This window comes from Cygnus atratus, chromosome 7 (assembly GCF_013377495.2).
Source record: "Cygnus atratus isolate AKBS03 ecotype Queensland, Australia chromosome 7, CAtr_DNAZoo_HiC_assembly, whole genome shotgun sequence".
NCBI lineage: Eukaryota > Metazoa > Chordata > Aves > Anseriformes > Anatidae > Cygnus > Cygnus atratus.
The window spans coordinates 3,945,998-3,959,468 of record NC_066368.1 but is presented as its reverse complement, the minus strand read 5'-3'; the positions used below and the strand labels follow the sequence as shown (position 1 = coordinate 3,959,468).

At 53.7% G+C, this 13,471-nt stretch overlaps 1 protein-coding gene across 1 annotated transcript in view; it reads right to left on the bottom strand.

Moving 5' to 3' along the window:
* Nucleotides 1–13,471, bottom strand: part of FAM53B (family with sequence similarity 53 member B) — a 45,512-nt gene that overhangs the window by 27,928 nt on the left and 4,113 nt on the right. Inside the window, exons 2-3 of the mRNA XM_035547719.2 lie at nt 4,343–4,556; nt 1,494–1,545 (exon numbers count right to left, since the gene is read on the bottom strand). Coding sequence (XP_035403612.1) covers nt 1,494–1,545; nt 4,343–4,411 — 121 coding nt within the window. The 5' untranslated portion in view covers nt 4,412–4,556. The remainder of the gene's footprint in view (nt 1–1,493; nt 1,546–4,342; nt 4,557–13,471) is intronic.

Below are 13,471 nucleotides of genomic sequence, written 5' to 3'. Positions count from 1 at the left end.
TCCCTGCTTTCCCTCTTGGCCCTCTGACCTGAAATATTCACCCAGTTGCACATTCAGGGCCGTCATAACCCTGGGACTTATTTAAAACGTTGAGCAAGTTTCAGCGTTGAGTTGGTTGGTGACTGTGGCCCAGGTTTGGAGGCATCAAGAAGAGCGTTCGGGAAAGACGCCTAAAAAATTAAGCACCAACCACACAATGCTCTGACATGCCAGGGACTCGCTCCTCTTGACTGGGCATGACAAAGACAATTACATGGTAAGCTGTGGTCAAGGAGGTGAGATTGGGTTGCCTTGGGAACAGGATAATTTGGCAGCCAAGGAAGACCAGCACCGTGCTAGGAGGACGCAAAAGGCTTTGTAAAAGCTATTAACACCAAGCTGATTTTCAATTAGGCTTAGGCTCTTCATATTCGTGGAAGAGCCTGCCAGTGCCACAGCACAAGACAAAGCCATCTGATTGGGTTTCTTTGTCCCTTACTCATTTTTGACAGGCAGGAGAAAGGGAACCGACTGTTTCTACCCATTCTTGACTTGGAAGCTTGTGACTTTCATCTGAAAAAAAAATCAAAACATTTTCCATCTTCCCCCCCTCCTTCAATTGACTCAAGTTATCAGAGAGCTTGGGAAATAGCTCCCCTCAATGCATGTGCTCAGCTCCCATTAACGCTAATGAGAGTTGTGTCCACGAAGAAAAGGGGTAGCCTCTTTGTCTGTAAAGCATTGGCTTTCATACCAAGTAGCTTGGCTCGAACTTGACCTACAATTTTAATTGGGTTTTGAGACTTCGCCTAGTGACTGGCTCCCCATTACAAAACCCAAAGAACACAATATAGGGGCACATCCTCCTGCATCATTGGTTTTTTGGGATCATGGGCCAATGCACCAATCCCCCATCAACTTCAGAGACTGTTCAGCATAACAGATGATAGAGAGCTTTGCCACAAAAGGTATTAAACACCATACACAACAGCTTACGTTACTGTTAAAGGCAAAAAAAAGATATTTTCATTATTGTCTGAGGCATGACCAAACACATCGTGCCAAGCAGTGGAACATTTTAGTGATAATATATTTATTATTTGCATCATGCAGAGCCATGGTCGTGGGCTGGGTACGCAAACCCCTGAGAAACATAGTCTCGGACCCCAGATGCTTATAATCCCAACAATACAAGTAATTCTAAAAATAATCACATCTATCAAAGCCCTGCGGGGCAGGAGATAAGCAATTCACCCAGCACGGACGGGAGGGCAGGAGACCGCCCCTGGGAAAGAGGGTGGCCTGGCCGTGATGGCCACCACTAAGGGGCTTCCCACACCGGGTGACACCGCACCTTGTGGCACCAAGGGGCTGTACCCCGGGGTCACCCCTGCTGGGATCTGCAGGGGAACATTTTTAGGAGGGCTCCAGAAGGTCAGTACATCTTCCCGCACATGGTCGAGGAGATGGGAGCGGAGGTGAAGGAAATACAGAACGAAATTTTGGCTACTTACCCATAACGCCACAAGAGAAGAGCGTAGGTCCTTGACTCATCTTTGGAGTGTGCTGAAAACAACCAGAAAAACTATTCACGTCTCGCAGACTCAACCGACGCGCGCCATCCAGGGACAGAGCGAAGCACCCGAGGGCGCAGCCTTGCCTCCTGATCGACACGTTATCCTCCTTCGTCTTCCCTCAGCAAAATCGAGGTTAATTACATGCTGCGGAGAGTCAGTGTTGAGACCTGAACTTGCAAACCATCGCTCCTACAGCTAGTCCTTGCCCACGGGAACAGCTGGAGCCAGGTCCAGGACCCAAAACTTCAGAAACTAAACTAGGAGTTTAGCTGTAACACTGGACAGGGCAGGACAGGAGCAGCAATGGTGGTTGACGCACTCCAAGCTCATGAAGGTCTCCCATCTAGACACAGAGCAGCTATGTCTTTTTTTTCAAACATATAGCGTGTTTCTGAGACTCACCCCAGCATTTTTCCTGAGGATTCTGCATCCGGATGGTGCCAATGTGCACTAAAAATAGGGAAAAATGCCACTATATGGGCACTAAATAAGCCCAGTTGGTTTTTCATGCTCTTTTTTTCCAAGAATTTTCCTCTTAACTGTGTACGACAAAACATCAGACTTCTAAAAATGGGCATGGATGGTTCTATATACAATAAATCAATATGTCATCTGGAGTTGCATGCCATTTCAGCTATGCCCGCAACAACACACTTTCATACTAATTGTTCTTTTGTTCTCCCCCAAAGTACCCATATTCTGCTTCCGAACTGTCTGTCCTGGCAGCTCCGTCCCCTCTGAACGAGGCTTTACTTCATCTGAGCAAAGCGCTGGCATGCGCTCCGCGTCCATCTGCGCTGCCACTGCTGTGTTTTATCTGGAATTAGGCCACCACAATCACACCTTCTCTCCTGATTCATCTTTTACACCTTGCATGCTCACATAATAATAACAACAACAACAACAACAACAATAATAATAATAATAATAATAATGATATACCAACTGCTGGCACAGCCCCTGCAGAGCAATCCAACAAAACAATCCCACTTCACGTACGGAATGCTGCCCCTACAGAAGGTATTGGGATGTGGAGGCAGAAAGCAATAATTTTTGCAGATGAGAAGAAGGTGAGTAAGGGTCCGTCACCTCTTTTGGAGAATGTGCCACTTTTGTAGGTGAAATAAAGATACTTCTATCTGCGAGTCACCATCTTTTTAAGCAAAGGCAGGTAAAATTAATCAGGAGGCAAGGAGGACGTGCAGCTGTCTCCAAAGAGTGGCCAAAGTGCAGCAACCATGGAAATGGGACAAACCCCAGGAAAAGCAGCATTTTTGACAGCGTGTTTCTGCAGGCTTTGCTCAGAGACAAGCTAATGCCCACGAATGAGGAAGGGAGAGGAACATCTTCAAATGATGTATGCCTCACACTGAGTATAATGACCATTCTGTAAGAGCTTAGTCTAAGATCAGATTGGGATATAAAACAACCAACGAGTCCGTGGGTCTTCAGCTGGCGATGGTGCCCTGCTGCTCAGACCTTTATTTTATTTAGGATTTGCTCTCTGGTGTTCCCCTGAAGCCAATGGAAACACTCCCGCTTTCTTTGCTAGATCAGACTTTTTGTGAACGTCTTGCCGGGACAAGCCAGCTGCGCTACTGACACAGCACTGGGAGGCACCCAGCAAGCAAGGGAGGGCAAAGCTTGGTGGTGCAGCTCCGCAGCCCTCCCAGCACTGCCTGCTCACTGGGCGACGTGGAGAGGAAACTTTCCAGCCTTTATGCAGCCAACTGTCCTCCTGCACAGACAGCAGCTCCCTGGGGAGATGTGCAGGGACAGGACCCTTGCCCAGGCTCCTACACCTTTCTGGGGCATGACCAGAGCTGACGCTCAGTGTGCCCCCTCGCAGGAGATGCTGCCTTCCTGGCAGGAGCCAACACTGCAGCATTGACACTTTCCTCATATATCAACAGTTTTCTTTCCCATATTTCAGCCTTTGAAGCCTCTGGCTTGGTCGCCTCCTCCTCCACCACCCAGCACCCTGCGCTATCTGCCCAGGAAGCCTGGCCAGACAGACCTTCATCCCCAGCAAACTCGGGCTTTTACATTGCTTTTAGGCTCAAAATGCCCTTCTATGGCTAATCCTGACAGATGCTTCCTGCCGTGTTCTTGAGCATCCTTATCTGGGGCTCTCTGCACCCTGTGAGGAACAGTTTTAGGACTATTTTCTGTTCCGACTGTGACCATTTCTCCTGGAGGTACAAACACCCACGGCCAGCCATGCCGTGTGCCTTATAGGATGGCTCTGCGTTATCCCTCACCCTCTGCCCTACACCCCACCAGCTCACCCTGGCCTTGCTTCTCATACCACTGCCATTTCAGCATCATTTACTTATTTTGACGCCCCATTTTTTTTTTCTGTTGCCAGCTCGTTTGGGTTTGCATCCCTCCCGGCTGCCAGGGAGCCTGTTAGCTAACAGCCCTGGCCTCTGCCATCTCCCCCTTAATCCTGCTCCCCACTTGCTCATCCTCCTATTAATGACGGGCATCTGCTCGCTCTGGGTAAAGCAACTTCTAACCCATGTTATTCACGGCATTGATTTTATTTTACTTTTTATTCTATTGCATGCTTACTGAAATGCACATATGCAAAAGTTAAGGCACTCCAATCATTTGCTAATCGCCTGCTCCTTGGAAATTAATGCAGCCCAGCAGAAACCAGTGGAGCACTGCTGATAAAAGATCTAAAGATCTGGCCCTGCAGCACAAAGAGAAAGCACACCATAAAGCTACAGCAAAGCTATCGGCAGCAGCAGAGCCATCAACGAACACTTCGCAAGGCTTACCAGCTCAGTCCTGCATGTTACGGAGTCAGCACCTTTGTTTTCCCGGGTTTTGGTTAAGATCATCACCATGGTAGTGCAGTCCTGCGTCGGAGTCCATCAGAGTCCAGGCAGAGGTCGCCGTCAGCCATGGTCTGGCGAAGCTCCCGTTTCAGTGCATTTTCCCCCAAAAAGGGCTGAGCGCAGCGGGGGGCTGCGGCCGAACGCCGGTGACTCCCTGCAGGCACAAGGGAGAGAGGACAAGGTTTAGAGGAGGACTTGAAGCACCTTACCTGACCAAAGGCACGGGGCGAAGGGGCTGTGTTAGGAGAGGGGTGAGGAGTATTTGTTTTAGGCTCTTCAGCATTGCTGGCGTTCCTCGGCACCCGATCAGCTCAAAGCTGTTCTGTGCCACGGCACTTGCAGGAGCTGCCTGGAGCACATACTCCTGAAGAACAGGAGTATTTCAGACAAGCAAATAAAGACAAATTTCTTTTTAATTCTCTCTTCTGAAAAAGGGAACCCACAGCCCCTGTGTCGGAGAGGCTGAGGCTTCAGAACAAGGACCCACTAAAGCCCCAGAGGCTATCTCACAGAAGCCCTTGCCTGCAGAGTGACCAAGAGCAGATTTCCAGCAGAAGCAGCCACTTCCACGTCAATACCTTTGGGAACCCCTTGGATGTCCCGTGCCACCCCCATATCTCCCCGTTTCCTGCCCCTTTGGGGACAGAACAGGGCACAGAGCTGCCTGCAAGGAAGGAGAGAGCTCCCTGCCCGTCATTCTGAGGGCCACACAGTGTCTCCTGATCCTCCCTTATCTCCTTGGCAGCTTTAGGCAGTAAAAGCTGAGTCGGGGCTGCACAACGAGGAGCCCAATTCCCAAATATCGGAAAATGCGAGCAGTGCTCACACAGCACCACGCAGCCTTGGCCACGAGCACCCGGCCCTGCCTCACCTCCCGGCATCCTCTCCCATACATTTACCCCCCTGCAGAAGCAGACAGCTTGCGATTCAAATCTGATTATAGAAATCAGTGTTTCTTCCCAAATCGCCCCTCTAATCCTGTTTCCCTGTTTTGTTGCCTTGCAGTTAACGCAAACAAACAAAACCACCATTTGCATGATCCGAAGAGCATGAAGCTCTTATCTGGGGACACGCAGTCAAAACCAAATTGCAGTGTTTAAGGACAATACTTGAGAACACGCTGCTGAGCATTAAACCTCATTACAAACTGATACGGGTTCCCTCTCCAGCTCGTAAATCATCTTTTTCATGTTTGCTCGGATTAGAGGTCGCGCCGGTGTTACGAGTAGCTCATTTAAAGGCCAGCTGGCTGGTGAAGAGCAACCACCTCCTCTGGGCTCGTGAGGACAAAGTTCACCCCGAGTGCAGAGCCGGGATGGGGAATCAATGCAGGTTTCAAAGATTTACCCTTCCAGATGGCACGTGGTATGGACTTGGCTTCTTCTGGGGTATTGGTTGCCTCATACATACAATTTACTGGTAGCGTCGCCATAAACCCCTGGGCAACCCAACAACCACGCGGAAACCATCAAATACAAAAAGCAAAGTATTTCAGAGCATCAAAAGCTCACGGGACCTCTGTCAGGGCACGCGGACCCCCAGGCTTGGGCCTGCATGCTCGGAGCGAACACAAGCCCTCCAAAAAGGGCTGCCAGCACCAGCACGTAGCAGGGGACAAACGGGGACACACCAAAGGCGCCTGGCAGCAAGGAAACACGGAAATAGCTCCACGGGGAAGTAAATACGCAACGCTGGTGCTAGACTCGCTGCCAAAACTCCGGTGTCTCACAGCAAGGTCGCCACGGCCTTCACGGTGCCCCAGGGCCCTGTCTCTGCAGGCCCATCTCTTCCTTGGGACCGCTGGGACTGTCACTGGGAATGCCATTTCAGCTCCATCAGCTGAGCCACAGCCAAGGCTCATCCCTTCCTCCACCTCAAGCTTTCTGGGCCACGCTGGCCCATTTCTGGCCACATTTGCTGCTGGACCTGACGCAGTGACAGCGACGCTCGCCCGCGCCGGCCTCGAGGTGCTTCAGAGGGCGCCGGGGCCACTGCCGGCAAGGCGGCCGTAGGGGAATTCGGGATCAAATGAGTGTTCCCAGCAGCAGGAAAGCAGTTAAGCACGGCTCCTTGTTAACGGGCTACGATTTCTCCACAAATAATTATCTTTCCCTAAGGTAATGATTAATGCTGCTGCAGCAGACTGCTATGCACACCCGGGCATGGCGGCAAGCCCGGGCAGCAGCTCCCACGGCAGCGCCATGCCCACAGCATCTCCATCAGGAATACCACCACCACCACCAGTATCCCACCAGTATCCCACCAGTATCCCACCAGCAGTGATCCCACCAGCATCCCCCAGCAGTGGTTCCACCAGCATCCCCCAGTAATGGTCCCACCAGCACCAGGACATGCCTCTAGGCACGGGCTCTTTTGTTTTCCCCGCCACTCAGTGGGGTTTTTAAAGCACCCCCCGCCAATAAATGGTAATTAAAAATTAAAAAAACAGGCAGAACTTTCCACTGAAACGTGATTTTGGAGCTCCGAGGGGCGGCAGCCCATTCGGGACGGTCTCCCTGTCAGCGCTGCGCTGCGAGCAGGAAACCGCCGCGTATTTATAGAGCAGAAGCTTTCACACACACGGATGCTAATAAAAAGATAGTCTTCAGGGACCATTAATTATTTTAAGAAATGTATTTCCTCGTTTGCCATCAGATAAAGAGACTATCTTCATCCTTCAGCCAAGGTTAAGTTTAGACTTGGGCCACGGCCACGGGGATGACACAGGCTGGGAGCTGCTGGGGGCGCTCCTTAACCCCCCAAAAAGGCTGAAAGCTCATCAGCCCTGCTGGCCTCAACGTATTTTCACCGTCTCAGTCCGAACGGAAAAGAGATCACAATGACCAGCAAGCAGGAGTGCTGGAGGCATCCTGAACCAGGCTCCTGCCCCCCACCGCTGCACAGGCCGCCCCAAGATGCTTGTTCCCCTCAGCTCGCAGGAAAAGCACCGGTTTTACCCAAAACAGCCCCAAATAACCAAATTGGTGCCAGCTCCGTTACCTACATCGCTGCATGGAACATCCATGAGCAGCACGAGCGCGGTGAAATCACAAAATGTTAGCAAAGGGCGCTTTTACCGTGAGTGCTCCTTCAAAACACTGAGTGGCAGCCTCTGCGACCTCCGCAGCTGCAGAGAGGGAACGAGGTTTCCCTCAGCTCTGATTTATGGGCAGCATCACAGCACCTGAACACTGGTCTTCGAAAAAAATTACAGTGGGAAAGGAATAAATCATCATTTCTAAGTTTCGCTTAAGGATATAAAGTCCCGCGATGAACCGAATTGCACTTCACGTCTATTTTACGTTTTCATTGAACACGGTTTTAGACCCACACGTTTGAAGAAGCAAACCTAGTCACTCCGTCCAAACTCTGAGCACATTTCCAGCACGCTAACACCCTCCCACTCGCACCAGTCAGGCTACAATTCCCCTCCTGCTACATGCAGCAGAATTCCTCTGTGCAAAGCGGCTGCGACAAAACCTGGGGCGCCTGCACAAGGCAGTGGGCAAATCCTCTCCAAAACACCACAGGTCTGTCGGTGACTTACAGGAATTTGGGGAGAGCCCACACTGCTTACTGCAGTCAGAAAACATGGTTTAGGGCTTTTTATAGAGCAGAACCAACAACCCTGCAGAAGGTTCCCATGGGACAACAAGTATATTTTAAAGGGCAGAATTAAATGTGTAGATAGCAATATTTTTTTTTGCCCAGTCACTGGATGGTGTCCATATAATAAAAACTCTTCGCTTGGTGGAGCTGACTGTCCTCTGTCCCCAGAATGCCCTTTGATTAAGGTATTTCGGGGCTATGCTGAATCTCCCCGTTGCACAGTCTGTCTCACCCTGCTTTAAATAATACCCAGAGGTACATTTAAATAATACCAGCAGGTACAGTTAAATAATACCAGCAGGTACATTTTCAACTTGTAGATTTATTGTGTTACAAATTCAGAAAAAAAAAACCTTGCGGCCTGGCATTTCCACAGAGCCAAGCTCGGGCTCATCTCCTCTCTCGGGCAGTGCCTTGACTCCTGCAGCAAGGCTGGAGGGGCTCAGCTCTGGGCAGCTCGCTCCCCTTCCTCAAAACGTCCTGTCTAGCTTCTCACTCCTCCACGTCACCAGTAAATATTTTTATTTACAAGGTGAAAACCTCCAATAAATGCAAAATATCCCGTTCAGGGCGTGACAATCAGTCTCCGCTCTCCAAAAACCACCGGAGGACTGTGCATGGCGAGGAACAAGCTGCCCCAGGTTCCCCAGCCTCGGAGCAAAGGGGCGGCAACGCTCCCCTGCCTCGCCCTGTGCCCCTGGCTCAGCGGGGTCTCCACCAGCTCTCGGGACCCCAGTCCTCAACCACGGGTCCAAAACGCCAGAAAACAGCAAAGGCAGGAGCACGAGCAGCCCTCCTCTGCCAGCTGCCTGTACCCAGACCCATCTTTTCCAGGGCTAACGAGACAACGATGCGCGTTCGCCATTAATTAATAGGTAAAAGACTCGCCTGCCCTCCGCGTTTCTGACCGCCGGCAGAGCAGAGGGGGAAGCAGCAATTGGTGGTGTTTAAGATGTCAGGAGCTCGGGTAGGTCCGCGTGGCTCCGTGATCCACATCGTCTCTGTGCGTATGATTAACAGCTCACCGCCGGAGCCCGCGGCTCACCACGAGCAGCGAATCCACCCTGCAGCCACCCAACCTGGTCCGAGTGGACCCGCACAACGAAGAGCCGCGGACGTGCCAGGGTGCAGCCCACAGCCACGAATGAATTGCTAAGTGAATAAAAAATCAGAGCGGCCGGAGCCCAAAGCCAGGCACCCAAACACCCGCCGGGGGGAGCCCCAAGTCCCAGCGCACGCCCAGACCCACAGAGCTGGGATCGCACCCCCATGTGTGATCTCACCAAAACAATAGGAGCGATTAACAAAAATTAAACACTGTCAAGTTCAGTAAGGAACCATCAGTTTTATTGCCCCCCTGCTCTTACGGAATAGGAGTGGCAGGGGAAAGACTCCCTTACAAACGCAGAGAAAGGACGGGGCGGTGGGGCCTTGCCTCAGCATCTCGGCTCCACGGAAGTGGTGTTGCGGTGACTTTGCCTCCTCCTCCCTGGTGACTGAAAAGGAAAAGAGAGCAGAATTAGTCACTGCCAACAGCGACTGGCAGGAGAGAGCTGCACACCGGGGGGCTGAGGGGCTCCAGGCGAGAGGTGGCAACTGGCCATGCGGGGGGACGAGACCTCGTGCACGGCAGGAGGCAAAACCCAGAAGGGTCCAGCTCCTGCACACGGGCTCTTCAGCGCCGTGTGGCACAGAAATTTTTTGGGGGGACCAGCGAAACGCCTTCAGAGGGACAGTCCCCAGCTGGCGAGCTGGCACGGACCTGCTCAGCCGTGGCAAGCGCCCCGTGGCCACCCGGGTCCACGCCACCCTGGTAGGAGATGCTGCCAGTACTTCTGCATGGAGCCACGTGGGCGACTTGGACGTACCCTAAGGGCTGCTTTTAGCCAGAAAAATGGCTGTAAAGATGGCACGTTCTCCTGGAGCAAACCCGCAGCCGTTGCCTAACGCCTTACTTGGGGACTGGGGCTTATTTTGAGCAAGCCCAGGGAGCCGGACCGAGGTGGTCTCCGCAGAAGAGCAGCTGAAGCGGGACCAGCCTGCTGGGGCAAAGAACCAGCTCACCTCTGCAATTTTATTTTATTTTCCCAATTGTGAGATTTATTACAAGAATTTGCACTGGTCTGGGAGACACTGTGAGTGTTGGCCACGCTCCCAAAAGCTGAGGAATTGCTGAATTGAGGATTGCTTTGGCTGCTTAACCTTAACAACCAGGGGTGCTGAACAAGCCAGCAGAGCCCAGGTTTACTTTTAATTGCCGCCCGCAGTAAGCTGCTCCGGTAAACGGGCACAAAAAGCACTTCTTGTTTCTTCCTCGTGCTGTTTGCCCCTATACAACCTATACGTCTGGGACAGAGGTGCTAAGCAGGGTCCCACCGTGCCGTTTTTACAGAGCCACTTCTCAAACATAAATGATATCAGACAGCATGAAAGCCCACCTCAGTACCTACCTCCGAGCACGACGTCCGCCTGCTCACGGCCAGGGCGAGCGGGGTTTCTCGGGCAGCCCAGCCGTGCTGGCTGCAGAGCTCCTGGTCCCTACAAGAGGCACGTCCTGCACGGCAAAGGGAGGGCGGCGATGGCACCGCCACGCTTCCAGCGCCTCGGGGACAGCCAGAGAGCCCCGCACGGCGCAGGTACCCGCGAGGTCTGGGACACGTTGCCCCGAAATGCAGGGGACCCTGCTCAGCACCAGGAGAAGGCCACCATCGGTCCCGGGTTTGGATACGGTTAGCAGGTCGGGGCTCTCCCTTTTTCGAGGCTGAGCTGGAGGATCGGTGGTGGTTGACAGCCCCTGAGGGACCAGGGGACAGAAGTGTCTGGATTTAAAGCAGGGAAATACTGGATGTACACAAGGACGGGGGGAGAACAGCCAGATTTGCCTTTATTAATCCTCCGAGTGACCTAAGGGCACATTTTGATGCTGTCGTCCATGCACTGCCGTCGACATTTCCTCGGCAGGGTACAGCAGCGGTGCATCCCCAAAGGGAAGGGGCCAGGAAACCTTCACCCCCGTGCCACCGCTGCCACCTCCGTCGCTCCAACCCGCTGGAAACGCATTTCCCGGCCCTGCCTCTTGCATAAATCTCCTTAATGAAAGAGGAGCCAAACATCTGCGCGGTGTCTGAATTAGCGTGGATTTGGCAGACCGAACAGCAAACTTGCGTCGCCCTGCAGCCTTCGCATTTCTTGTTTTCCTCGGGTTCATTAAACACCCCGCAAGCTGTTACCAGAAGACGGCTCCTACGTGCGCAGGCTGCCAAGGAGCCCATCCCGAGGACACCCAGCAGCACCTCCGCTGCTGTGCGCAGAGGGAAGAAGCGGGGTCAGGCAGCCTCCTGCCTCGGGGTCGGGCTCTGGCAGCGTCACCCCTACCCGTGGGCAGAGCCGTGGGCACGGGGCATCCCCGTTTCTGGGGGAAATCGGCTGTTTCCCGCTGCTGCGCAGTGGGGAGCCCCACAAAGTCACCGCCAGCACCAAGGGGTGGGCAGGACGGTTTCATTTGGTGATGGGGAACGTTGCAGGACGCTTCCCCTTCCCTCAAAAGAAGTCCTTCCCTCTGAGGAAGAAGTCAAAGCGAACACCCGCTCGCTGTGTTTCCCCGTTTCAATCAGAGCCGGGCAGCACCCGAGCGCGCTCGGCAACATTTCCACGGAGCCATTCGCGGAGAGCTCGGCCTTAGGTTTCAGCCGGTGTTTTTAATATCTCCGGGAGACATTCGCGAAGCTGGAACAATACCCAATCTGTTGCTCTAACACACTCCCCGTTCCCGTAAGGTGTCAGCAGCACGTATAGCCCACACCTCGCGTAGCTTTGGCTCCTCGAGCGGCTCCCCGAGGGCCGGAGCGGGGAACATTTCCCCGCCGCCGCACGCACGCTCGTGGCCCCCCCCCCCCCCCCCCGAGCTGCTGCCAGCGTGGGCACAGCTTTTTCGGGGGCAGCTGCCCAAAAGCAGCGTGCCCCTACAGCCCTCGGTCCCCTGGAGAAGCGAAACCCACAGAGGAGAATTTTCCCACCGGCAGGAGGAGGGATGCCTCATCCAGCGGGGATGCCGGGGGGGGGATGAGCCCCGCTACAGCCTGGCACCCGTAAAAGCCCTCATTTCTTGAGCCCTGTCTCTGAGACGGGAGAAAAAAAAATAATCCAGCAGTAAATGGAAACGCAAACCTGGTTTTATTTCAGCTGGCATCGACGGCATCCTGCTCAGCTTTCCTCGAGCTCCCCAGCGGGACGGGGCATGACCGCTCCCCTCCCACCGGGTGCCAAGCCATTTACGGCAGCGTGAACGTGCTGTAAAGGGGAAAAAGCTCTGCAACTTTTCCCTCCGAAGTCTCCCAGCACCTGGATCCTCTCCTCGCATCCCTCCTCCCTTTTGGGGAAGAGGCTTACTCCAGACCTCGGCATCTGTAGGAGCAGGAAGAGGAGCAGAGGCGCACAGAGAAAAAAATCTGTGGTTAGCTGAGGTGTGGAAAACGAGATACGGGGGCTTTTAGAGGCACTAGGAACAAGCAAACGCCCCGCTCACAGCACTGCTGGGCAGCGAGAGCGACGGGCAGGGCACCAGGAACGATGCGCAACGGGGAGAGCCGGTCAGCGCGTATTTAGGTGCTGCGCTCAGGAGACAGCCAAACGCCGGTCGTGGCTGTCGCCAGGAGAAACCTGGGCTGACATTAAGCAGCCGGCACTAAGCACAGACCTTCCTTCACCTCCGGCTCCAAATAATTCACACCTTAAACCCTCGCAGGACCGTGCCAGAGTCTCCCGCGCCACGACCGCCGGCAGCAGCAGCAGCAAACCGCGCGCGGCTGCACGCGCGGGCGACCCCGGTCCCAACCGAAGCCACCAGGAACTGCAAATCTTCACCAACCACGAGCGGTGCCAGCCGCTGCCGCGTTTCGCTTACGGCACAGCTGACGGCCGGTAACGGGGTGATCTCTCCTCTGAGCTACCAGAGCGGCTACAAAAAGCAAAGGGAGGTGTTTTTAACGCTTTCTGTAGCTCCGTGATCATAACGGATGCTCAGCTTTTCCAGGCGGCAGCAGCGCTCGGCACCTGCTTAATAGAATTAAAGCTTGTCCTTTCAAAAATATCGTGCGGGGTTCACCTATAGCAGCCGGGACAAAACCTGCATGCCTTAACGGGGTCAGCGATACATCCCCCAAGTTGTTTTACGGCGCCCACCGCTACCACCCAGCACACCGCGAGGCTGTTTGCAGTACCGTTACGGTCAGCACGCCAACGCCAGCTGCAGGACATCCGCGTGTTGTGGCTCTCCCACTCCGCCTGGAACGCGGAATTGCTACAGCCGCCTGACCTACCCGCGCTGTCCGTCTGTCCCGTGCTGTCCGTCCATCCCAAGCAAAGACAAGGCCAGTCATCCTCATTAATGCAGTTTTACGCCCCTGGTATCTCCCGGCGGGGGAGAAGCCCGGGGATTTGGTGCTTTAACGTCTCCCCGAG